This window comes from Erpetoichthys calabaricus, chromosome 4 (assembly GCF_900747795.2).
Source record: "Erpetoichthys calabaricus chromosome 4, fErpCal1.3, whole genome shotgun sequence".
Taxonomy (NCBI): domain Eukaryota; kingdom Metazoa; phylum Chordata; class Cladistia; order Polypteriformes; family Polypteridae; genus Erpetoichthys; species Erpetoichthys calabaricus.
The window spans coordinates 274,459,025-274,485,421 of record NC_041397.2 but is presented as its reverse complement, the minus strand read 5'-3'; the positions used below and the strand labels follow the sequence as shown (position 1 = coordinate 274,485,421).

The 26,397-nt window shown below is 38.7% G+C and overlaps 1 protein-coding gene across 4 annotated transcripts in view; it reads left to right on the top strand.

The window, feature by feature from the left end:
* The window catches only part of LOC114650899 (rho GTPase-activating protein 6), a 611,037-nt gene that overhangs the window by 388,967 nt on the left and 195,673 nt on the right, over positions 1-26,397 (top strand). Inside the window, exon 1 of one of the 4 annotated variants that reach the window (XM_028800818.2) lies at positions 17,598-19,207. The exons of 2 other annotated variants lie outside the window; for them this stretch is intronic. Coding sequence is in view for 1 of the 2 variants with exons in the window: in XM_028800817.2 (XP_028656650.1) it covers positions 19,145-19,207 (63 nt within the window). In the remaining variant the exon portion in view is untranslated. Of the gene's footprint in view, positions 1-17,597; positions 19,208-26,397 lie in introns of those variants that run through there. One more of the 4 variants, XM_028800817.2, reaches the window with a different exon arrangement.

Genomic DNA, 26,397 nt, shown 5'->3' with positions numbered 1-26,397 from the left:
AATTAATTACTTTTGTCAATATTTTTAATTGTCTAATAAATTCACTAATTATTCTTGTGGTGGTTGTATATTAAGTGATTCTTTTAAGGTTTTGGATTTTTCTATAGGAAAAGAAGTTATAAGTAGTGTGGTAGACGGTAGGTCTTTAGGGACTTTCAAAACTCGACTTGATGTTATTTTGGAAGAATTAAGTGGATAGAACTGGCAAGGTTGGTTTGGCTGAATGGCCAGTTCTCATCTAGATTGTTCTAATGTTCATGAAAAATATTCAGTGCCTAAGTGTTAAACAACTAAGCCAAATGAAACAGAACTCTAATTTTTCTACACATCCCCAAGCTTCCCTTACAAGTAAATAAGCAGCAGTGGCACGGCAGAAGCAATGGAATTGATAGCACCTTATGCTGTTAAAATTTGTCTGAAACGTCTATGTGTGTAATCCATCTTTTTTTTCTGACACACAGTCATATGAAAAAGTTGGGAACCCCTCTTAATTCTTTGGATATTTGTTTATCATTGGTTGAGCTTTCAAAGTAGCAACTTCCTTTTAATATATGACATGCCTTATGGAAACAGTAGTATTTCAGCAGTGGCATTAAGTTTATCGGATTAACAGAAAATATGCAATATGCATCATAACAAAATTAGACAGGTGCTAAAATTTGGGCACCCCAACAGAGATATTACATCAATACTTAGTTGAGCCTCCTTTTGCAAATATAACAGCCTCTAGACGCCTCCTATAGTCTTTGATGAGTATCTGGATTCTGGATGGAGGTATTTTTGACCATTCTGCCATATAAAATCTCTCCAGTTCAGTTAAATTTGATGGCTGCTGAGCATGGACAGACTGCTTCAAATCATCCCATAGATTTTCGATGATATTCAAATCAGGGGACTGTGATGGCCATTCCAGAACATTGTACTTCTCCCTCTGCATGAATGCCTTTGTAGATCTTGAACTGTGTTTTGGGTCATTGTCTTGTTGGAATATCCAACCCCTGTGTAACTTCAACTTTGTGACTGATGCTTGAACATTATCCTAAAGAATTTGTTGATACTGGGTTGAATTCATCCGACCCTCGACTTTAACAAGGGCCCCAGTCCCTGAACTAGTCACACAGTCCCACAGCATGATGGAACCTCCACCAAGTTTGACAATAGGTAGCAGGTGTTTTTCTTGGAATGCGGTGTTCTTCTTCCACCATGCAAAGCGCTTTTTGTTATGACCAAATAACTCAATTTTTGTCTCATCAGTCCAAAGCACTTTGTTCCAAAATGAATCTGGCTTGTCTAAATGAGCATTTGCATACAACAAGTGACTCCGTTTGTGGCATGAGTGCAGAAAGGGCTTCTCTCTCATCACCCTGCCATACAGTGAATTCTGTGAATTGTAGAATGATGTACAGATACAACCATCTGCAGCAAGATGTTCTTGCAGGCCTTTGGAGGTGATCTGTGGTTGTCTGTAACCATTCTCACAATCCTGCGCATATGCCACTCCTGTATTTTCTTGGCCTGCCAGACCTGGGTTTAACAGCAACTGTGCCTGTGGCTTTCCATTTCCTGATTACATTCCTTACAGTTGAAACCGACAGTTTAAACCTCTGAGATAGCTTTTTGTAGCTTTCCCCTAAACCATGATACTCAACAATATTTGTTTTCAGATCTTTTGAGAGTTGCTTTGAGGATCCCATGCTGTCACTCTTCAGAGGAGAGTCAAAGGGAAGCACAAATTGCAATTAACCACCTTAAATATCTTTTCTCATGATTGGACACACCTGTCTATGATGTTCAAGGTTTAACGAGCTAATTCAACCAATTTGGTGTTGCAAGTAATCAATCAGTATTGAGCAGTTACATGTATTCAAATCATCAAAATTACAAGGGGACCCAAATTTTTGCACAGCCGGTTTTTCACATTTGATTTAATTTCATACAACTAAATACTGCTTCACTAAAAATCTTTGTTCGGAAAACACCCCAGTACCTAGATGTTCCTAGGAAATAAAAGACATACCACTGTAAATTATTATGCAGGCTGAGAGGGGTTTTTTCAACTATTTCATATGACTGTATATAGTAGATGTATACAGTGCCTAAAAGTATTCATCCCTTGGAAGTTTTCACTTATTATTGTTATACCACATTAAATTAAAGTTGATTTAATTTGCCTTTTTTACACTGATCCATAGAAAAACTCTCTTTAATGTCAAAATGAAAACAAATCTGTGCAAATTGGTCTAAATTAATTTTAAATATCAAACACTCAGGAGTGAATACAGATTGCTCAGTCAATTATCTTATATCATCTAGTACATTAAGGGATTTCATACTAATAATATCTTGTACAGCTCTCCTTATAATCACTTAGAATGTGACACTCTTGCAATTAGTCAGGTTAACAGAAGACTCTGCAGAGTCAAACATGATGTATAGTTAAAAAGATTGTTTAGCAAGCAATTTTAATGTCTGGAAATGTAATGAATTTCAAGTGCTTTATTTTTTGTTCTTCTCTATAGGGTTTAGCTGAACATTCTGTTATACGTGTTACTTTATTATTATTAATGTAAAATACATTGCCCAAGGATTTTACTATATCATATTTCTTAAAAGAAGCCTTAATTGGATTAACTCTCAATAGGCGCTGAGGAAGTGAATCCAGTAGATGTCTTGCAACTAAACAGAAAGAGGTGAAACATTACTCCAGCCAGCACTGTGAGTGGTTATGCAATGTGTTCTATAAAGACATGAAAAGTACAACTATTTGTGTGCTATTAATGTAGTCAGGTTGTGTTTGCCTGTAATGTTGACTAAGATTGAGATCATGCATATATTTCATCTCTATTATATTAAAAATGCTTCCCATCGTGCCCGCATTATTCATCCTTGACCACTCCCCTCCACACCGCTCACCCAATCATTACTCCTACTGCGCACATTCTCTCTCTGTACCACCCCATGACACTCTCAGTACTAACTCACCCTTCAACACAGGTAAGGCAGAAAAGCAAATTATCTATTCAAGTATGTAGAATTTTAGATTGTGACAGAAAAAGAATGACAAGAAAAAAAATGAACAAAAAAGAGCTGCATATAATAAAAGTCAAGAACAAAGATAATTGTCCAATAAACAAAAAAGAGAAAAATCCCAACAGCATAAAGCATAAGTTGTTCTCACTACTTATTCTACATTTTATGGTTTACTTGATTATTATTATTATTATTTGAACAATATGTGAACAGAAATGCAAAAAAGAAACATTTATAGAATGTACGTTAGAGGATAAAGTAATTTATAATATTGCTTTTAATGAGGCATTAATGTAATTTAATTTTTATTTACTTTTTATTAAGTTTTGATTCATTTTACTTTTATACTTCTGCTTTTTATGTTTTATTATTCATTAGTATTTAAAAAAGATAGTTGTTGTGAAATACTCAAGTAACTGATTTTCTATCTGTAATAACTAAGGAGGGCAGCACGGTGGCGCAGTGAGTAGCGCTGCTGCCTCGCAGTAAGGAGACCCGAGTTCGCTTCCTGGGTTCTCCCTGCGTGGAGTCTGAATGTTCTCCCCGTGTCTGTGTGGGTTTCCTCTGGGTACTCCAGTTTCCACCCACAGTCCAAAGACATGCAGGTTAGGTGCATTGGCGATTCTAAATTGTCCCAATTGTGTTGTGGGTGTGTGTGTGTGCCCCCTGCGGTGGGCTGGTGCCCTGCCCAGGGTTTGTTTCATGCCTTGCTGGGATTGGCTCCAACAGAGCCCCGTGACCCTGTAGTTAGGATATAGCGGGTTGGATAATGAATGGATAACTAAGGACCAATCTGTCTTCTTCCTGCGCCCTGCATACTCTTCTATATACCATCTCTTTAAATACAATCGGTTTCTCTAACAAAGGAGCGCCCCAATGACCTTCAGGCGGCTCAGCAGTGGGATATCGGGCATCCAGTACCTAGCCCCAGGGGTTGGCAAGTGAAGCAAGCAGGGGGCAGAGCCCCCTAGTTAGTAATTAAAATAGAAATTCAGGTAAGGCAATTCCAAAGGGTCCACTTTTTTCTTGCAACTGTATTTGTAACCCTTTATACTATGTAGGTGAATCAGTTGTGTTTCCAACAACTGTGCATTTTTGTCCACTAGAAAACTGTCTGGAATTCAACCATTGATCTTCACATACAGGAAATGTTTTGAAAGGTACAAAGAAATGGGTAGAATCTTACATCCATAGTGCAACATTTCATCTACGAGGAAGAAATTACCTCTCCTAACAAAGAATTTTTAAATCCCCCTCTTAGTTCTATTATTAAAAGGTCACACTATAAAAGCCTGCACCCAATCAACAATGGGAGTCCAACAACCCAGATGGAAGTTGTAGACTCACCCTGACAAAGGCAGAAAATAAACTTACAAGCGTCCATCAAGTGACATACTCAGTTAAATTCAATTTATTTTCATATAGTGCTCTTCCACTGAATGCAGGCTCAGAGTACTGTTTTTCCTATTTGTAACCATTTTCCAGCTGTTTCAGTAATAAACAAGGCACCCCAACTTTTGTACATTGTCTAACTTTTTGATTATCTATCTATCAACTTGTTTATTTCAAGCACCTTTTTCATCATTTTGCCTAAATTGAAACTGCTGCTACTGATTGCCTGCCTATATGTTTTAAGTTTTGGGGTGTGTATCATAATAATATTTTGCAAATCTATTTGAATTGCATATTTTTGTCCTGACTGCTTGGCTCTTTCCCTGTTGGCAATGATTTTGAATCTGCAGGTCTGCAAAGCTCAGTAAGGGATGACGACTGCATAAGAATAACAAGCTAATAAACAATGTTTACTGACAGTTAAATAACTGTACTGAATTGTTAATACTCAAGTAATAAACACACTTCTGAGCCAGCCTGGAGTCACTTTTGGGGTTCACTATGAGCAGTTCTATATAAACAAACTCTTTTTGATATATTACCATTTTATGCAGCACAGTACAATTCTTTATGTGCTATTTTGAAATTCGAGCACTGACAGACTCACACGATGAGTGGATGTGCCCAAACCAGCAATCCTGTGGTTTACAAGGCAGTGCTTTAGCCACTAGGGTGCACTTCTTGTAGTAAAATAAAAGATGAATGACACACTGGTCAGGCTTTTAATTGAAAGGCCAGAGAAATCAGAAGGAGGGCCCACATAAACAGATGAAGATGTCAAAGAGGAACAGTATAAAATGAAGGAGCAAGGCAAAAGAAAATAAAAGAATGAGGGAGAATGTGCAGTAGGAAAGGGTGAGTAAGGGGGCAAGGAATGCCATTGTCTGAGATAGAGAGGCAGGACAAAGGCACAATGTTTATTATTTTTGAGGCGTGTTGCTCCACTGGGATGATAGATACACTGGCAAGTAAAACTAAGCAGCATAAAATCAAATCTGATATCACTGCCCATTTTTTCAGTTTGTAGTGGAATCTCGGAGTAGTTTTAACATGAATGGAAGTAAATCAGTAACATCTATCCAAAATCACAGCTTGCATTTGCCCTCTTTGATGCCTGACGTATTCCCAAGTACCTATTAGAGAGGTAAAAGTGGCAGTCCTTTTTTTCTCCATCCATTCAAATTTGATACCACAATTCAAGTGCTTGGAAAGCCAGAATCTGTCCCAGCAGAATCAAGCATAAGTTGTTCTCACTACTTATTCTATATTTTATGAATTATGGTTTACTTGATTATTATTATATTTGTTTACCATGGTGATTTGCTGGCGACTACTGCATTGTCTGTTTGCCAAACTGGGACCTATGATTTAACCCAGCACTTTATGGAAAATGTGAGCAATTCCTATCAGTGCAATCTTTGTACTTCTTGGGCTGTTTGGGTCCTAGGAGCTCCTGCAGATTGTTTTCAAATGCTTTCTTGATGGCACCTAAAGCCCAGACCCCACAAACACAGCTCATCTTGTTTCTCAATATCTTGCTGATCTCGAACTGAAGATCTTTGTATGTATTTGCTTTGCTTTTCAGCCTCTTTGAGTAAGATGTTGATGTTGTCATCTGGGAATGCTACATGGATCAGCAGGCATCATTTCTCCATCTTGTGATATACCACTACATCTGGATGGTTAGTTGAAATGGTACAATTTGTTTGCACTGCCATGTCCCACATGATGGTACTGCCTTCAGTGTTGACAACAGCCTCCAGCATGTGCTGTTACTATTTCTAAGGCATTTTTCCACCTAGTGCACCACAGACCGACCAGTGTGAATTGCTGGCAACATTGTAAGCATTCAGTAGAAAAAAACATTATACATCCAGCAGTGATATGGCTGATCATCTCCTCAGCCTTGCTGTACATTTCACACTTGCTCTCAGGCTGGTGCTTCAAGATGTTCTGCTGGTGGTAGCTAGTGTTACATGCCTGGTCCTGAGCTGTAAAGAGTAGACTTTCAGTCTCTCCCTTGAGCGAACGGCTGTTCAGCCACGCCACACTTGCACATTTGTCCACAAATGCTCTGTCAAGGTGTTGCTAGTATTGTCCATGCAGTGATTTATTTTCAGAAGCTTCATTTTCTTGGTTTTAATAGTGGTCTTGAGTCTCAGCTTTCTTCTAGATTGGCCATCAAGTACTCGCCGTGGATTTCCTTTGTTGTTGCTATGAGGCCAGCATTTTGCTCTGCTAGCATAATGGGCATTCACAAGTTATTATTATTATTATTATTATTATTATTATTATTATTAATTAAAGTGTTATGTCTTGCATTCATCTCAAGCATTGACCACACCCTGCTGATTGTCATTGCCTGGTGCCATGAAATACTCAGCCATCATTTAAGTCTTGCTTGAGCTTCATTTCCCTCATTTTGGCAGGATGTTCACATTGAGCTATTGCTCTGTTATTGGTTAAGTTTCTATAGTTTTATGGTTTCTTTATATTGTTTTTAACTCTTGTGTTTGATCTTCAAGTATGTTTTTTGCCAAGCTCTTTTGTATGACCATTACTGTGTTTTATTTTGTTACACAACACCGAAATACCAAAAATAAAAAGTAAAGAACAGTAGTTCTCTTTTATTTTTTTGTACCACCTTTAGTCCTTCAATCTAATTTAAACTGAACAATTTACAGTAACTGGTAGGAATAATATAATTTGTATATCTATTTGAGGAGTAAGGACCTCAACTTGAGCAGGTGTCAGCTCCTGTGCTGAATTACTGGGTTTACTCTCCATGGAAATGTGAAGAACTTGGCTGCCCTCTTGGATCATGGAGTGGAGCCACTAATTTCCAATATTAACAGCAGCCTGTTGAGGTGCTTTGAGTATTTGCTACCTCAGGAGGCTTATCTGACATTGCCCATTGGGTTAAAACCTAGGTTTCAGATGTGTAAGAATTATAACTGTCATCTTACTGAGGAGCACCCAGGAATTCCCCAAGAGGGTCCAGACACTGTTGCCTGACCTTACCTACCTAGCAAAAGTTGATGGATAGTGAGCAAAAGGGTAAGTAAGTGGAAATTCTCGCTGCTCCTTAGGACCTATGGAAAGGCATGCAGTTAATTACATAAAGACGATGGACCTGCACATGAGAAATAATTCAGAGCACTTAGGCTGTCTGCGAGCACCACAAACTGCTTCCCCTTACGTCTGTAGATCTTGTGTTTATTGAGAAACAGGAAATGCTTTGCTATTCATTTTGTTGCCAATTGTGCAATACTTAAAAGCTATAAACTACTACCATAGAGCTGCTTATGATTGGGGTCTTCGGCACATCTTAAGGTGCTTAACTCTGCCACCATGAATTTCTAGTGCTGTCTGATACTTCAGGCTCTTCTGTGACCAACAGTGACACCCTCCTTTACTGTGACCTGACTGTTAACTTTAGTTTCTGATCTATATTCTCAAGTTTTTTTTTGTCCAGCCTCTGCAGATTCCAGTCATATCTCTTCATCTTGACCACAAGCCTTCATTACCTCTCAGCTAGATTAGTGCAACGCTTTCCTTAATGGACTTCCTGTATGAAGCATAAGCACAGAATAAGTGATCAAAAAATGCTGCTGCCACTACAGTCAAGATCTACCGCCTAATAACACTGCGCGTCATAGACAGACTGAATTAGTTTCAGAATCCTCTGTATGACCCTGCTAGTCTTCTAATGTACAGACGTAACATGTGCTCAGAAATGTGGATTGAGAATCCTCTCAATCCACACACAATAGACGGATGGAATGAATAAAACATTTATCATTGTCATCAATGCCTTTACTTCTACTTTTCCTGATGTGAGTTATGGTTGCAACATGCAGCACTGAGCTGTCCTGGCCTCCCTATTCCTGCTTCCTCCATCCCTTCCTGGGGAATACTCAAAGCCTTCTAAGACAGTTGAGAGATATAATCCCTTCAGTCTGTCTTGGTTCTGCCTTGGATCTTCTCCCAGTTCCCCGTACTTTGCACACAACCGAAGGGAAACATCCAAGGGGCATCCTAACTACTGTACATTCCCAAAACACCTCAAATGATTCTTCCTGATAAACAGAAACATCTATCCAGGTGTTACAAACTCTTGGCCCCATCAGGGCGATAAGTATAGCAATGCTGTACAGGAACCCCATGCTGAACCGCAAACTTGTATTTATGATCTCATTCTTACTTTCATGTGTGCTATTATATGATATAATTGTTTCATAGAGGCACAAAGGTTAAGGGTTGCAGTCTTACAGCCCTTGTCATATTTTCAGCCCTTACTGTAGTTCTTTCTATAAAGAGTTAATATGTTCGCCCGTGTTTGCTTCAATTTCCAGCTGGGGCTTCTGATTTCTAACGACAGCCCAAAGACTAGCTGGAATGTGGATTAATGACTTTAACTTTGCATGGTTTGGAGTATGTTTGTGAATATGGCCTATTTTGGACTTGCACCAAGGTTTTGTGATTGGACAGGCTTTGGCTCATTCAGCCCCATACAGGAAAAAGCTGGAATAAGAAATTAATTATTTGGTAGTATGCTACATAGATGTGTTGTAATGCAATCTATACTTATTTGAATTAAGACAACTAATGTCAGTGTCACCCAGTGGTTGCTCTATTCTAAAATAATATGTTAAAGTATAACCATAATGGTTTTATTAAACAACACTGTGATGATGCAGGTTCTACTCTATGCTCCCATCCGCTTCTGGGATCTCTTGAACCCGACACTGTTGGTAATGTCACTGATGAGCTAGGCAGTGAGGCAACAACAAAGCAAGGGGATGGTGCCAAAAGTGCCAAGTGCTTTTATTGAAAAAAGCAAATAAAACAGTGTTCAAATAAATAGTGCAGTGCATCTCAAAAATACGTCATTAAATAAATAATCCATAAAAACGAGTGAAAGGGTGGAGGTTAAAATCCAATACAAAAAAAAATTCTGTAAAACCCGAGGTTAAAATAACGGTTGGAAACAGTCTTTCTTTAAAAATCTGGTGCCTTCTTTAACCCAACAACTCCCCTGCTTCTCCCTTCCAGGCCCTGCAACAAGGGAGTCGCCTTACCAGTATATGCAGGTCCTTGCACACTGGTCCGGTAGCCCTCCGCTCCCTGGCTACATCGGGCTCCAGCCAAACCGAGACTTGGGTTCCTTCCCCCAGCGGCCAGGACGCTCACACTGGGGCTCAACACGCCCAAAGCCTCCACGACTGCCGCTGCCTTCTTGGCCTTACGCGGCGAGCCGTCAATGATCCTGGTCACTCCTGCTCCTCTGAAAAGCTCAGAAGGAGTGACCCTATCCATCCACCCTGAGTGTCGGACAAACATTCCCTCAGGGCTCTCCTTCCAGCTGGTTGCCTCTGCTCAAGCGAGTCTGCTGTCGCTCGCACCGGCTCCCCAGTTCTCCAGTCTTCTCCTACCTTAACCTCCATCCATTTCTTTCTCTCATTTCTTTTCTTTTTTCTCTTCTCCTAGCCGCCTCGTGCTTCTATTTATTATGGGGACGTGGATCAGATGTGGCAATTAGCAGCTCCCGGCATCAATTACGGATGCAGACGACCTCCTCACCTGTACACTTTAGTAAGGACCGCCCGAATCACGCATCACCTGGGAACCGCTCTTGCCACACATAACACGCCCCCTCGCTAAGCCGCAAGTACAGCGATTATTTATTTAATAAGTGGCCTTTTTGACATGAGTTGTGAACCCACTACACCACAAACACTCACAGGGAAAGGAAAAAAGTAATGGAGTATGCATGGCAGCAAATAATCTGCCACACTATAGTAATAGTAGTACTAGTAATAATAGTAATGGTAGTAGTAGCACTAATGTCATATGTACAGAGTATGAGGAAATTCTTATTTATATAACATACTTACTGAAGTACCCTCCATTTCCAGGGTATATCTGTAGAATGGGTTAAGGAAAAGAAAGCAAAGGTTTCTAAATTGTGACCCTGTAGTTATTGCTAGCTGTCCCATTCATCCTCCACACTGTCTCTCTATCAATGTCTCTGCTCTTGTGAATTGAGAAATTGCTCTTTTGGAGTCCGATTGGATTCCAAAGTTGTGGTAACTCCTTGCTGGGCTATAAACATGAAGACTGTCATGTCTGACGCATCCTCTTAGTTCAAGGTGGACTGTTTGTAGTGCTTAAATTGGGAATAAAAGTTGACAAAGTAGGAGTTAAACAATAGCCCTTTGATTCTCCTTCATGTTGCACTGCACTTCCACTTTCAATCAAGCCTCACTCAAAACAAGCCTGCAGGAAAGGCCCAGGTAAGCCCTGGTCATTTTGACTGCTAGTCTGGCTTCAGTGGGTCAAAATTCTGTGTTCTAAATTAGTGTATTTTACTTGTATGGTCCTAGAGGGCAACTTTGCAAAGTTTGGTCCAGATTTGTCAAAGGTTGTAGGATTGTATAGGGAACCTACAAACAGTCAGACATTCTGTTTTACATATATAAACATATTGCCATTTTCTGGCTCCATTATAGTTAAGAATGTGCTAAAATACATAGCTTCATTTTATTTCAGCAGAAAACACAAATCAGCTATTTACTTACCTGAATTTGATATACAGTATAATGTAAACATCACATTTCAACTTGATGATGTTTTGCCATATGTTGTCATTCTGTTGCTCGTATGCATTTCTATCTGCACGTAGGTTTTGCCCAAGTTACTAAGTATGATGGCTACCCACTTTCCTACCCACAAATTGTACTTTGCATGCACATATAAAATGGGGCTGGTGAACCATCCTAAAAGACTATTGGGCACAGGTAATGAGTGAATGGTCATGCAAAGGAAAAAGGAAAAATGAGTACAAGTGGGAAGCAATCATTTTTTTAGTACATTCATTCATTGTCCAATCCTCCATTTTCCAGGTTGAGGAAAGGTTGCAACGAAATGGCTAGTGGCTTCACGTGCGAGATAGGAACCAACAACAGACAGGAGACTGTTTCATTACAGAATTCATTTACTCGCCCATCCACGCTCTTTTATAATCAGCCGATTTAGAGCTTAAATCAATTCAACCCGCACATCTTTCAGATTTAAGGAGGAAAGATGAATACTTAGATGAAAACTGACACAGACGTGGGGAGAATCTCCAGACTCCACACAGGAGAGCAGACTGGGAAGTCTCCGGAGTTTTGACAACTGCACCACTGTGCTGCACTTTATCAGTCATGAAAAGTCTAACGTGTGTAGTATACATACAAAAAAGCACATTGTAAACCTAAAAACAAATACTATTCCAGAAATTAAAATATATTCTTTGTAAGCATATAAAAGTACACATGTACCGAGCACACTAATTTATAAAGTGTATTTTTTATTTTAAATCAGTCTGTTAAAAATTAATCACATATTTAAAGAATTTATATTTTATGAAGTGCCTGTCTTTCAATATTCTTTTTTAGAAGTATGGTGTGAGCAAAGCTGGGGTTACAGCACTCATTATTAGCTTCACAATGCTATTATAAATCAATAAAGTGAGGCGAAATGCCGGTAAAATACTACAATGTAATAATAACTTCACATGATTCTATTTCCTTCACTTCCTGATGGCAAGGCTCTTACTTCCTTCCATTGGCCATGACCTCAGTTTCTATTACTGAAATTGTACTGGCAGTTTATTTTCTCTCTCACTTTTTCCTTTTGGGTCTCAGTGCCCTTTTTAGTCAGTGAGTACTCAATAATTAAACAACTACAGTATGCTTGATATTAAAGAGTATTTTTTTTTGTTAATCAAGGTTAAAAAAATAAATGAAATCATTGTGATTCAGAGGTTTATAACAATAAAATATGAAAGCTTCCCAGGCGGTGAATACTTTTTATAGGTATTGTAAGTTCCAATATTGTAAGTTAGGTTTACTGGCAAGCCTAAATAGTCTGTGTGAGTGTGCCTGTGAATTGTCATGGACTGGCACCCTGTCCAGTATTGGCTTCAGCCTTACTCCACATTCTGCAATGATAGACTCTGTTAATCTTAATTGAGTTAAGCATGTTCACTAAATAGGTAGATAGAAGGCAAATGGATACAATTACAACATTCCAGATGCTGTTATTTCAGATAAACATTTCAGATATAATTGCCTAAGCTTATTTTTATATTCTAGTTGGAGCACAGGCTGGTGAAGTGTCTTGCTCATGGTCACAAAGTCTCAGTATCAGGATTTGAACCTGCTATGCCACTGGATTCTCAGCCATTCCCGTTCCATCATTTCTTAAGCTCTCATTTAGCCCCTAAATTAATCACATTTTAGGAGTTGTCCTTATTGACATCTTTCTAATGAATCTCAAACTACATTATCTTCCTTAAGGGCTATTCTTATGCTTCCTGTAGACACCTTTCAAGTTTGATATGCAGCATTTTCCTTTCTTCTTTATCTTCTTTGTCACTTTGATTTAAAGGGCAGGATGCCCACCTTTCTGCAGTTAGTGCTGAATATCCATTTGCTTTCCTTCACAAGTAATCAGGAAGCCTACTGCTTGGTAGCTTGACAACAGGCACTGATGAATGTGATAACAGATGGTTTATAAAACAGATGGCAGAGTTAAGGTGAGAGTGGCATAGTGAGATTTTGTAGCTAAAAAGATGAGGTATTGTAAAAGTAATATCTGTACTAGCTGCTTATTAGGTGGCATGGTGGAACAGTTGGCCATCTTATTGTGTTATGGCTTTTCAATCATAGTTCAGGTCCTGCTTTCCATTGAGTTTGCATGTTCTTACCTAGATGACATGAACTTTTTTCACCACTGCAAATTTATGCTGTGGAGTCCCTGACTAACTTTTAATAGCCTTGGTGTGACCCAGTGATGGAAGGTTGTCCCACTTTGTGTAGAATCCTGAGTTACTATTATTATTGTTGTTGTTTGGTTTGCTCCTACACCACCAACACTGAATAGAAAGAGCTGGTATGAAAACCAATACCTGCATAGATACAGCCATAGGGGGAAAAAAATAGGGGGTACAAAACATCTCAGTGGTCTGCTACCATGAGATTCTAAGTGTAAATGTCAAAGGTCAACAACCTCTGGAATGCCCTCATTATTTATCAAGGACTAGTTGTACAACAAAGTGTCATCTTGTAGTTTTCATCATGCATGAAAGTGACTTAGGTAACAGGAGCACTTTAAGTGGAATGAAGTCAGTAGCTGAATGCACTTGAATGAGTGAGTGGCTTGGGCAAAAGAAGTGTACAGTTTGGCCAGTAAAAATACACTTAATTGTAGGGGCAAATTGACTATAGTGAATGTAGTGCACAAAAAAGTGCAAACATTTGACTTTAATAAGTGCAGTTTACCTAAAGTGAACTTGAATGTGTGAGTGAGGTAAATAAAAGAAAATGTGCGGTTTTGAGCTGTGAAGGTGCAGTAACTACTGTAGAATGAGCAAGTGGAGTGTGCTCTTGGGAGACCAAAAACAGACTGCTTCAGCTGCATCACAATTAACAGGCAATAACAGAGCATGCTTCCTTAAAAAGAACTTCAGAACATTTATGAAGAAAAGAGAGCCTTTCCTGTCAGCCAAACGTATCTCATTAATCTCTATTCACCTCCTGTCTGCAATATAATATGAAAGTCCCTAGAGTATCACTGTCTGCTACACTACTTGGTAACTTGTTCTATCTATAGATCTCTGTGTGAAGAAAGCTGTTGTAATGATTGTGTGAAATTCACCCTTACCAGTTTCTATCTGTGGCCCCATTTTCTTGTTGAGGAACTGATTTCAAAGTAACAGCTGGGGTTTACCATAGTAATTTCCTTCATAATGATTTGAGTGACTGCACATTTGGGCTGTAGAGTGGCATTCAAAAAATGTACTGTAGTTGAGCCTCATCAATTCCTGATTCTAAAGGCCTGCACTGTAGTTCATGTGAGTAACCTGCCTCTTTTGTCTACGGAGAGGCCAGCGCACTTGAGTATGTGACAGAGATGGCCTTCAGTCTGGGTAGAGGATATTGGAATACATTTCAGTGATAGAGTGAAAGATGTTTGCACTTTGGGCTGTAGCTATATAAATTGTACTAACTAGAGGGTGTGATAAGTGAAGTGTCCATTTTTGAAATCCAGAGGCACTATATGTGTTCAGCTGCGTCTGGAACCCCTCAAAAGGAAAGCTGGCAAGGAAGGCACTGATTTCAAATGAAGTAAAATGTATTCATATAGCATGATTAAAACAACTAAAAGTTGACCGATGTACTTCACAACAATGAAATCAACAACAGATAAGAAAAAGGATTTAAAAAAACATAATACATTATTATCAGAAGATAAAAAAACAAAGGCAAAAGCAACACACAGCTAAGAGCAATGCCTGATAGTTAACTGCCATAAAAATACACATTTAGGAAATAAAACAACGAGTTAAAACTACAAAGTTAAGCTAGAATGTCAATACAACCCAAAAGCAAGTGAATAAAATAGACAGTCATAATTGATAAGAAGATCTGAGAATCCAGGTGGATAAGTAGGGACAGAGGAAATGAGAGGTGAGTGGCAAAGACCGGTACAGATGCAATTACATTAGTTTAAATGGGATGAAACAAAAGCATGAATAAGCTTTGAAAGATCATTAGAGAAACTATTTAACTTTAGTGAAGGCCCCAAGCTGAAAAAAGCAACTTTTCACTACAGCATTTATTTGTTTATCAACTTTGAATGAAATTTGAGTCATAGATAATACCAAGGCTTCTAACCTAAGATATGATATGCAGAATTAATAGATCAAGATTGCTTTTAATACTAATTATGAAGAATGAAAAGCTGAAAAGAATAGCCTCTGCTTAGTTGAAGAAAGTTTAATGTCATCCAACATTTCACATCCTCAAGACAGCTAAGGAGAGTAGTGAGAGTATCCTTATCATTGGGTTCCACAATTATGTAGACTTGGGTATCATCTGCATAACAGTGTTAAGGGATCTTATACTTATTAAAAATAGTTCAAAGTGTTAGTATATACAAAGGAAAAAGAAATGGTCCCAGAACAGACCCTTGTGGTACCCCACAGGTATCAGGGGGTGTAGGAAATGATAAATTACCAAAGCCAATGCTAAAGGTCCTGATCTTAAGGTAGTAGGCAAACCACTCAAAGACAGTGCCCCTGAAAGCCAACCCAATGTTTAAGTCAATCAATAAGAATGTCATGATCAACTGGGTCGAACACAGCACTGAGGTCCGGCAGAATTAACAGACCACAGATCCCAGAATCAACTGCTAACAGCAGATCATTTATCACTTATTGTAGGTTACAATACTGTGAAATGGTCTAAATCCAGACTGAAACTTTTCAAGACAGCAATTTTGAGCTGGAAAGGGCTGCAATTGAAAGGAGTGTGTGTCCTTCATTATGAGGTGCAAGGCAACATGTTTTAGTGATTTGACTTGAGAAAATGACTCAATTGTGGGAAATGTACAACCTGAGTTGGGCAGAGGTAGTCAATGGGAGTGCACTAGAGCTCACTAGACCAGCTCTGCTATTTAGGAAAAATTAGGGACTCGCCTCAAGTAGCAAAATCTAGGGGGAAGCACTTTTAAACATTGCAGGTACTATGTGGTGGTGAACGTTGTCTGTTATGCAGTGATGTGCTGTGGAAGCTGATGTCAACACACTAGACAAGCTGATTAAGAGGGATGGTTTAGTTCTGGAAGTTAAACTTGACACTCTGATGAAAGTGTCTGAGAAGAGAATCTTGAGTAATCTGTTAGGCATCATGAACAATCCCTCTGACCCCCTGAATGCCTCCCTTGTGGAACATCAGAGCATACAGAGCAAAAGATTTATTGCCCCCACTTGCAGGACTGAAGGCCATAGGAGATCTTTTCTCCTTGTGGACTTCATAGCTCCTCCTCTTCCTGTAGATAGATAGATAGATAGATAGATAGATAGATAGATAGATAGATAGATAGATAGATAGATAGATAGATAGATAGATAGATAGATAGATAGATAGATAGATAGATACTTTATTAATCCCAATGGGAAATTCACATACATGTACGGGGCAGGGTACCTAAGAGCTTTCAGCAATACCATTTTTCTGGTGTGCAATAGTCTGATATATGCATTTGGTAAATTATTATTTATATGGTGCATGATATTCTTGTACGGTTGGGAGACAAAGTCAGAGAGGCGAGATTGTCTTGGTTTGGACATGTGCAGAGGACAGATGCTGAGTATATTGGGAGAAGGATGTTAAGGATAGAGCTACCAGGTAAGAGAAAAAGAGGAAGGCCTAAGAGAGGTTTTATGGATGTGGTGAAAGAGGATGATGGGCATGAAAGAGCAAGATGGAGAGGACAGGAAGATATGAAAAAAGATGATCTGCTGTGGTACCCCCTAACAGGACCATCTGAAAGAAGAAGATGGTGTATAATAGTCTCCCTCTCTCCCATTAACTAATTTCATCCATTGTTATTATTAGCACTGTTTTTCCATCCTCTGGTAACTTTTACTTCTGGTACCTATTTAATTTAATTTCTTAAATTTTATAATTGGCAATCTCTTTCTATTCTATATCTTTGCCTTTGTTGCACTGAGTTTGCAGAAGACGCACACATTTTCCTTGTAATTGAGAAGGTTTTATTTTATCTTATCTTATTGTATAGGAATTTTTGGTCTTAAAGTGTGACCAACTACATAAGTCCTTTACAGGTGGTCTTCCAAATGCCAGAATAGACTATACTCTCTTTATAACTAACATCTTTTTTTTTCTTAAAGTACTAATTCCTAGTTTTACTTTTGTTTTAGTATTGTTTCCCTTTTACCAAGTGCGCTCTTTATCTTATTTTTCATCTTTATGTCAACATTGGGTTGATGCAGATTTTGGATACATCTATTTTTCTACCTGCTTCTTCTTTTATTTTGCAAGTATAGTAAATTGTGCCCACTTTAGAAAGGCCGTGTATGTTCCTGTTATGAATGTGAAAATATTTAAGGAACAAAAAATACTCCAAGGCTGGAGATCTGCCTAATCTCCAAAATAATTAGCATACACTTTACAACCTTGGCATTTCTTGATTTGCATATTTAATAATATAAGTATTATATCATTATTAGTACTCTGTATTAATAATAACATATGTAATTGGTGAAATTAGTGAAAATTATAGAAACAACCTGTTATATAATGTAGCTGTCATTTGTGTGGTTTAAACAATATACGCCAATCAGCACTAACATTAAAACCACCTGCCGAATATTGTGTAAATTCTCCATGTGCTGCCAAAACAGCTCTGACTGTTGAGACATGGACTCCACAAGATTTCCAAAGGTGTTCTCTAGTAAATGGTACTCAGACATTAGCAGCAAATCCTTTAAGTCTTGTAAGTTGTGGGGTGGGGCCTTTATGGATTGGACTTGTTTTTCCAGCACATCCCACAGATGGTCTGAGGAATCACATTTTCTTTTAGATCATGTGGATGGCCAGGTGTATTGTTTACCTCGGGAGGAAGCAATCTGGTGGAGGCAGTGTGAGGCTCTGTGCAATGTTCTGCTGGGAAACTGTGGATACTGGAATTCTTGTGAATGTTACTTTGACACATTTCATCTACCTAAAGACTGTTGCAGACCACGTACTGCCCCTCACAGAAACAGTATTCCCTGATGGCAGTGTCCTCCTTCAGCAGGATAAAGCGCCCTGCTGCACTGCAAAAATGGTTTAAGAATGGTTTGAGGAACATGACAAAGGGTTCAAGGTGTTCACTTGGCCTCCATATTCCCCAGATCTCAATCTGATCAACTATCTGTAGGATGTTCTGAAAAAACAGGTCTAATCCGTGGAGTCCCCACTTCACAAATTACAGGACTCAAAGGATCTGTTGTTAATGTATTGCCTTGATGGGTCACAGCTGTTTTGGTGGCACGACCGGGTCTAACGCCTTGTTGGGCAGGTGGTACCATTTACAGCTTCACCTAGGGCAGCAAAATTGCTAGTGCTTGACCCTGCAGCAGTGTAAGTTTATCAAGGAGCAAATAGTTTAGAAGTGAAGGTACTTATAAAGTCCACCTGGAGAATCATTGTGGTGGTAGCAGATGCAGAGTGCGATTTCACTTAAAAATATGCAGGCTTTACATTACAGTGAGACTTGAGTGTGAGGAAAGTTCAGTTTGAGTAAACAGAGGTAATCAGTGAAGTACACTACAATCAGCAAGCAAGGTATGCGTAAAACGTTTGATGAAGGGCCGATAAATGCGAAATATATTTACAGTACCTGCAGATGAAGCCAGTTAGAAAAGGCAGCAGCGAAGGCCACTTCAACAAGTGAGCGCGCCAGCAAGTGACTTGAATATGAACGGTGTGCAGTTTGAGTTACGAAGAGCCATTAATCGCATGCAGCTGCAGGCAGACCTTTCTCCAGAAAATATCCAACAGCCGCAGCAGCACCAGCAGCAGCCGCTGGAAGCCTTTCGGGGGGCCAGCTTTGGAGCGCACTTGAGTGATCGAGCGAGCTTCTACCTCTCGCGGCCAGTCCGGTGCCCCGCCTCTGCGCGCTCCTCTGCTCTACACGGTGGAGTGCGCGAGCTCCAGCGAAGCCCTGCGTGTGTGTCAGAGGGGCGCGTTTGAAGAGTACAGCAGGAGCAGCGGCAGCGTTGTCTGTGTTGGGCTCCGCGAAGCCTGCCATCCCACCCGTTCGGGCTCTGTGACGGGGCACCGCTTGGGTGGCCGAACGGCACGCCAGTTTTGGACACATTTCTATGCGGATGTTTACTCCACACATGGGCGACTCGGTGTTTTTTGACAGGCTGCTCTCGTACGCGGTAAGTGTGCGTGCTTTTTATTTCTCATTGCAAGAGCGCATCTCGCCTAAAGAACTTAAGTCGCCTACTTGCGGGGTGTCGCCCTTACTGTTTTGATTAGATTCCAGCGTGTTTTACATGTTTTTGTTCAATAGTGTATTACAGTTAAGTAGTTTATCTCTGCACAGTCTGTTGCCCTTGTAGGGATGTGGTCATCAGAGGTCTGTTTCTACTAAAGCGGTGCCTTTGCGTTAATATTTTATAAACCACCTTTTAGAAAAATGCACATTATTGAAACAAGTTTAGCCAATATGGTTTAAAGATAATACACGCGGAAAAGGGAAAATAACAGTGGGAAAAATAAAAAGTTAAGCCCGAAAACCTTTCGCAAAGTTTCGTCCAACCGCTTCGTCGATGCCACCGGCAGCCGTACTCCTGCGTGCCCCGGGCTTGGTCGATTTTATGGCATTTCATTCATCTTCTTGGAGGAATGCGCTTGTCATAGTTAAACTGTGTGGCTATTTAAGAGCAAAAGGGCAATTGATAATAGTGTCATAAAGTACAGGGAAAATTGCGTTTGCCGCAGGTGTCCTCTCAACTCTGCGATTCTTCACCTGGACCCTTCTGTTCGCTAAAAAAATCCGGAAAATGTGTGCCTGTTCTCCTTATCACTAGTTCATCTGCAGGATATGATCGGTGACGCTCCCTTCATATGCACAGCTCAGCAAATGCTGGCAGTTTTAGTTTGTTGATTTGTAGCAGGCTTCCTGAATGCGATGCCTTTTTTGGATGGACCATCAAGTCCAGCCCGTGGCTTTCCTTCACCTCCTCCTCCCTCCTAGGGTTTGGCATTTGACCCCAAGCTATGAGCTTTCCAGATTGCTGTAGTGGAAAAGATGACAGAACGGATTTGACTCCTAATCTCCACAATTAATGGAGCAGGCAAGCAGTGTGGTCTAGTGGCTAGAGAAGTGGACACTGTGAAGGGCTAGTTTTTTGTTTTTTTTTTACTTTAAAGTAGTTCTAATGTCATGTCATTTTCTAGCCTTTTTAATCCACATCAGGATTGCAGTGGGGGCAGAGCCTATCCTAGTGAGAATGGGACATAAGGCAAGAACAAACCCTGGACAGGGCACTAATACACACATACACATCCATACACTAGAGCCAATTTAGCATAGCCAATCCAAACTAACCTGCATGTCTTTGGACTGTGGGACTGCGGGATGAAACCCAACTGGAGAACACCCATGTATACACACAGCGAACATCAAAACTCCACATAGGGAGGACCTGGCACACAAACCCTGATCTTCTAGCTGTGTGGCAGCAGTGCTAATACTGCACCGCAGTGCCGCCCTAGTTATAATGTGCTGTGGTAAAATTGTCACTCTGCTACATGTAATATTTCTGTACCAATATGTTAAACTACCTGTGTTTTATAATTAGTTGCTTTACTTTATGTAACACAAATTGAAGAAATCACTATTACAGAGTATAATACAAAGTGACACAGAATTGCAAAATAACTTTATAAATGTAAAAGATAGTTTATACTTCTCTATCCATTTTCAGATGTGGTTATCCTGTTCAGGACTTCAGGAAAATAAGAATTAACCCTGGATAGTGTGCCATCCATGCCAAGCACACTCATGAACACACTCTCACTCATCATGGGCAATTATAAAATTGCCATTTACCATAACATATTCATTTTTGGGATATGGGACAAAGGAAAACACAGAAAGAATGCTAAAACCCCAGAGAAACACTCATTTGGCTGGGATTTGAATCCAGAACTTTAGAGCCTCGAGGCAGCAGCACTTATCAGTGCATCACCATGGCATCCAGTCTTTAAACTCATGTAATTATCTAGTGACCGTTTTATTAGAAATGCCTATCTAGAACCCCACTTTTGCTTCCAGAATGGACCATCGATTGAGCAGAGTGGTGGAAATGTTCCTTAGGCATTTTGATCTATGTTGTCTTGCTAACATCACACAATTTCTGCAGATGCATTGTTTCACACTTTTTTTGAAAACCTCCTGTTCTATGTCATCTCAGAAGTGCTTTGCTGGACTGAGATCTGTGCAAACCATTAGAGTATACTTAAGTCAATAACATTTTAGTGAAACTAGTTTGACACATGGTCGACGGCAGTGCATAGGAACACAGTGGTATTCATTTGACTCTCCCTTGGTATTAAAAGGCTAAATGTGTGTCAAGAAAACATTCCTCATACACTGTTGATACAAGCTAGGATGGATCCATTCTTTTATACCAAATGCTAAACCTACCATCTGCATGTTGTAAAAGAATTTGAGAATCATCAGACCAAGTGACTTTTTCCACCCTTCATTCATTTAGTTTTAGTGATGACAAGCCCACTGTTCTTAGCTGACAGAAGTGGACCTGAGAGTGGTTCCCTGCTGTTGTAGACTGCCTGCTTCATATTAATGGATTATTTCGCTAATACTGTTGTAAAGAGCTATTATTTGAGCATTATAGCCTTTCAGTTACATTGAATGTGTCTGGTCATTCTTATCTGACCACTCTTATTAACTTAGTGTTTTTGCCAATAGAAACTGTCACAGAATGTTTTTTGTTTATTCAGCCATTCTCTGCAAACTCCAAGAGACTGTACTGAAAGAATATCCCAAGAGGGCAGCTGTTTCAGAAATGCTGGACCATGTCTGGCACCAACAATCATACCAGAGTCAAAGTTGATCATATCCTGCTGCTTTCCGATTCAATCACCAAGTTGCAGCCTCGTGACTGTTGTTTGGAGAAGCATGCTATTTCCTTTTGCAGGCAGACATACCTATTAAAGTACTTACGTAGAGTATATTTGTTTACCAATATCAAATCATTCTTTTTATCTTTTTAAAAACCTGAGAAAAGTATGGTTTAATTATTTATACAGTACATTTTTTATTGAAAATGACTAAGAAGCAGTGATTTTGCAGTTGTTTCCCTATTTCCATACTGGGGCATTGGCACAATTAGGAATGTTCGGGATTGAGTCCATGGACAGGCAACCTTGTGTTTTACAGTGCAGCATCTTTGCACCAAGCCCCACTGTATTGTTACATTCATTCACACATCTTCCTAACCCAATTAATTCAAATTTTGGGTTTATTAGGCATAAGATAAAAATCAGACCTTAACAGATTACAAGTTTGTAGTAAGACATTAACACTCATTAATAGAAGAGCATTTTAGAGAAGTCAAATAACCTAGCATGCATTTTGGAACGTTGGAGGATAATTCATGTGGGCTGTAAACAGAGAGATTTAGCAGACTTCGCATAGATAACGACTGAGACAGGTTGGAATTTAGTATTTTGAAGGTGTGTGACAGTGGCGCTAATCTCTATGCTGCCTTGCCTTCTTGAAGTGTGTCATTCTTTATGTGACATGACACTTGTGGAATCTAGGATAATAGTAGCATAGCTAATTCCCTAATAAGTAACATGTGTCTAGCTTAAAGACTAAATGACAACTAGTACTGTCTAGCCCTATTTCTCAGTTGTTGTGCGCTTACTGAATGTAGAACTTTTCTATGCTAAACACCATCTAAACACTGAAGGGATACGATAGAGGTATATATGGAACTTTCTGTAAATATTTCTTCTCAAACATATTTCATAGCTTTCTAAAATATTTGCCTCTGAAAGCACTTTGAGTACCATTACACAATCACACCTTGACTCATCAATACTAGTGGAGACACATGCAGCTTCTCATTTCATAAACTCAATGGTCAGTGTATTTTGAGAAAGAATGATTCATTGATTGCCTTCTGGTTTGCAAGGCTGGTAATGCATGAATATATATGGAATAAATATTTCTTAGCGTTTTCTTCATATGTAAGTTTAGTACAGTTTATTTAGTCAGGTGGGATACAGTTAAATAATATTAACTTAAGAGATCATATCCAAGTAAAACAAATGCAGTCACCTTAAGGTTTATGTGCTGGTGTATTCTTTAAAATAACTGAGAAGTACATTATCGGTGCCTTGGGGATATTCATTCCATATGAGAAATATAGTCATAAATGTAATAGCTCTAGTAAATGTAAAATCAATAAACACAGAATTTGTTTTTTCAGTTTCAAATGAACTATCATTATTAAGATGGTGATCCAGAAGATAATAAAGACTTCTTTTGCTAATCTTTTGTGTCTTAAAATATCTGCAGGCTAAGCTTGTAATGATCTGCTGTTTCCTACCATTCATTTCTAAGAAGCTGGAATTGGTGCCCCCTAGTGACATCAGTTATTAACTGTGGCATTTTTAATTGAACAGTTCCATAACAAAATTGATCTTATTGTTAAGTAAATCAATTAAGGCATAACTGTTACATGAAATTTATATCAGTTGTTTGTAAAGAAGCTTGAGAGAGGCACTCAAGTGACAAGGTTCTGAGAGGTTATAAGCTGCAGTTTCTCTCTTTGTATCAGTTTCTTATCTTGTGCCTATTTACACTTTCCATACCTTCTGTTGAATTGTTTGTTTGTAAAATGAGTATTTGGATTATGATTTACATGTTTCTAATACTCAACCAAAAACATCCCTTCTGCAACAGATTTGTAGTCTATAGTAACAAAATTCTTCTATTTATGCAGATTATCCTGTAGTTATTGATGTCTGTGTCGTAGAACCTTTGTCAAAGTGATTATTTATCAATCACTGTATACAGTGGGGTTTTATTCATTCTGAATAGATTGTAAATTAAATTATTCAATATTAGGTTTTATTTTGACTTATATTTTCAACTATTCTTTGTAATTACTAATTGAATGCATTTAACGTGAATCTGCATGCAGCCCAAATAATATGTGTGTACTAATATAAAGATACTGAATTAACAAGCAGTGTTATCAGCTGAAAAAAATGGAATACATTCAAAGCTGTATTGTGTGTTAGAAAGTAAATGCTTGTCACTGAGTTTACTACAGTTTCCTGTATTTTTCAAGTGTTACTTGAAAGAAGGATCAAGTACAATTGAGGCAATTGAACCATGGCTTCTTAATGTGTGACGTGTTGGCCATGATGCATAGTATACATTTTCATTATTTTTGCACAACTTTGCATATCATTTAAAATATCAGAGCATGACTTGGGAGTCTATTATTGTACATGTTTTGACTGCATGATTATTAGCACTGCTGCCTTGTAGCTACATAATGCACCTTTAATTTAGCTTATTGTCAGTTGTACAGAGTACAGTGAAATTCTTACTTGCAAGTTTAATCATCATGCAACATGTCATTCTTCAACCTCACAATCAGTAAGCATAACAGCTGATACTCAGATATGGACCTGACCTTGAAACCTCTAGATTCTACTATACCTATAAGTGATTTGTTTAAAAAGTAAATAGAAAAATCTCAGGGTATTTTAACAAAACATGATTTAATATTGATATGTGAAAGGTACTGTACAGTACAATACACAGAAAGACACTAGTTTAGACTTTTCTTTAATTACAAGGAGGTGTCATGGATAGTAGAAATTTGGTGATCTTCATAACTTGACTGGATTTTGTGAAGGTTTAGTGAATAACAACAACAACAACAATAATAATAATAATAATAATAATAATAATAATATTTTTTTATTTAATAGGCACATTTCTTAGCACTCAAGGTCACCTTACAAGGAATTAAAGAACTGTAATAAAGATAAAACAAATAGATCAATTAAATCAGATAGCAATAAGGGTACAAAAGTAGTAACAAACATCAAAGATAGCTGGTTTTAACAGAGGTAAAATCATAGTTGGTATGCCAAGCTATTTTTAGTGGATTGGCCTGTTCTCGTAACAGTGTTTATTGGGTTCTTGTGTAAGTCATGCATAATGCTTTGATCCAGAAGTCTCAGACCTGGGTATACAAAAAATAAATGCACAATTCTAGATTAATTTTCTATCCTTATATTAATTTTATATCATTTTAACCCTGTTCATTTATCTATTAATGTTGGGATAGGTCATCCATCTGTTCAGTTTTTCTCCTACTTTTGAAATTAGTGGGCACACAGTAATGTCAGTCATCCACCCAATAATCCATCAAACCATCATTCCACCACTCAAAAACAACGAGGTAGGATAAAGACAATGTAGCATCCAGACTTGAGGTGAATTTAACTAATTCATCAAATTGATGTGAATTTTTAAAGAGAGCAGAATTGCGACCTGAATTGTCTATGGTGTTGGTGTATTTTTGTGTGATGTTCTTGTTCATATTCCAACTTTCTTTATATTGAATAGCTGCCAAAGTCACCCTCACCATATTCTGTATGCACAATGCAATGCTGTGGAATGAATGTGAAAACTTAGAAACAATCTTATAATTAGTCACTTAGATTCACATGCGGCTAAAGCTTCAGAGACTGAGGAGCTTGGCAATTGAAGTCTTCTTAGTTTTGACTCCTTCTGAGTTGTTTTGAGACATAAATGTAGCAATGGGCAATAATATGATCCGTCCCCTATTCTTAGGCAAATGCGTTAAGGCAGCTCACGCCCTCTTCAGTAATTAAAACTACAATGCAAAGCAACCAACGGTGTTCTGACTTCCTGCTAATTATAATAATTAAAAAATGTAATTCAATTAAAAAAAATTGTATGGCTTTTTTTTTTTTGGCAAAGTATTTTGTGAATATAATTTAAATAAAAATGCCTTTTTTGTTGTAATAATAATAATAATAATAATACATCCATCCATCCATTATCCAACCCGCTATATCCTATCTACAGGGTCATGTGGGTCTGCTGGAGCCAATCCCAGCCAACACAGGGTGCAAGGCAGGAAACAAACCTCGGGCTGGGCGCCAGCCCACCGCAGGGCGCGCACATACACACACACCAAGCACACACTAGAGACAATTTAGAATCACCAGTCCACCTAACCAGCATGTCTTTGGACTGTTAATAATAATACGTTTTAAGATATTCTTTATATTATGTATTTATTACCTCCATTATTTAATTTGGTACCACATCTCTCTTCTCTTGTCAGCAGCTAATGTGACAGACTAATAAATATATATAAGGGAAAGCACTGTAGTCTGTTATCCACCTCACTTAAATCGGGGGTGGGTGGTCAGGGAGTTTAGTGTGATGGTAGCTACACTTCTTAGAAACCAACCCAGGATGGAGTGTCATTTCATTGTAGAAAACACTTAGAGAAACACACGCACACACACTCAG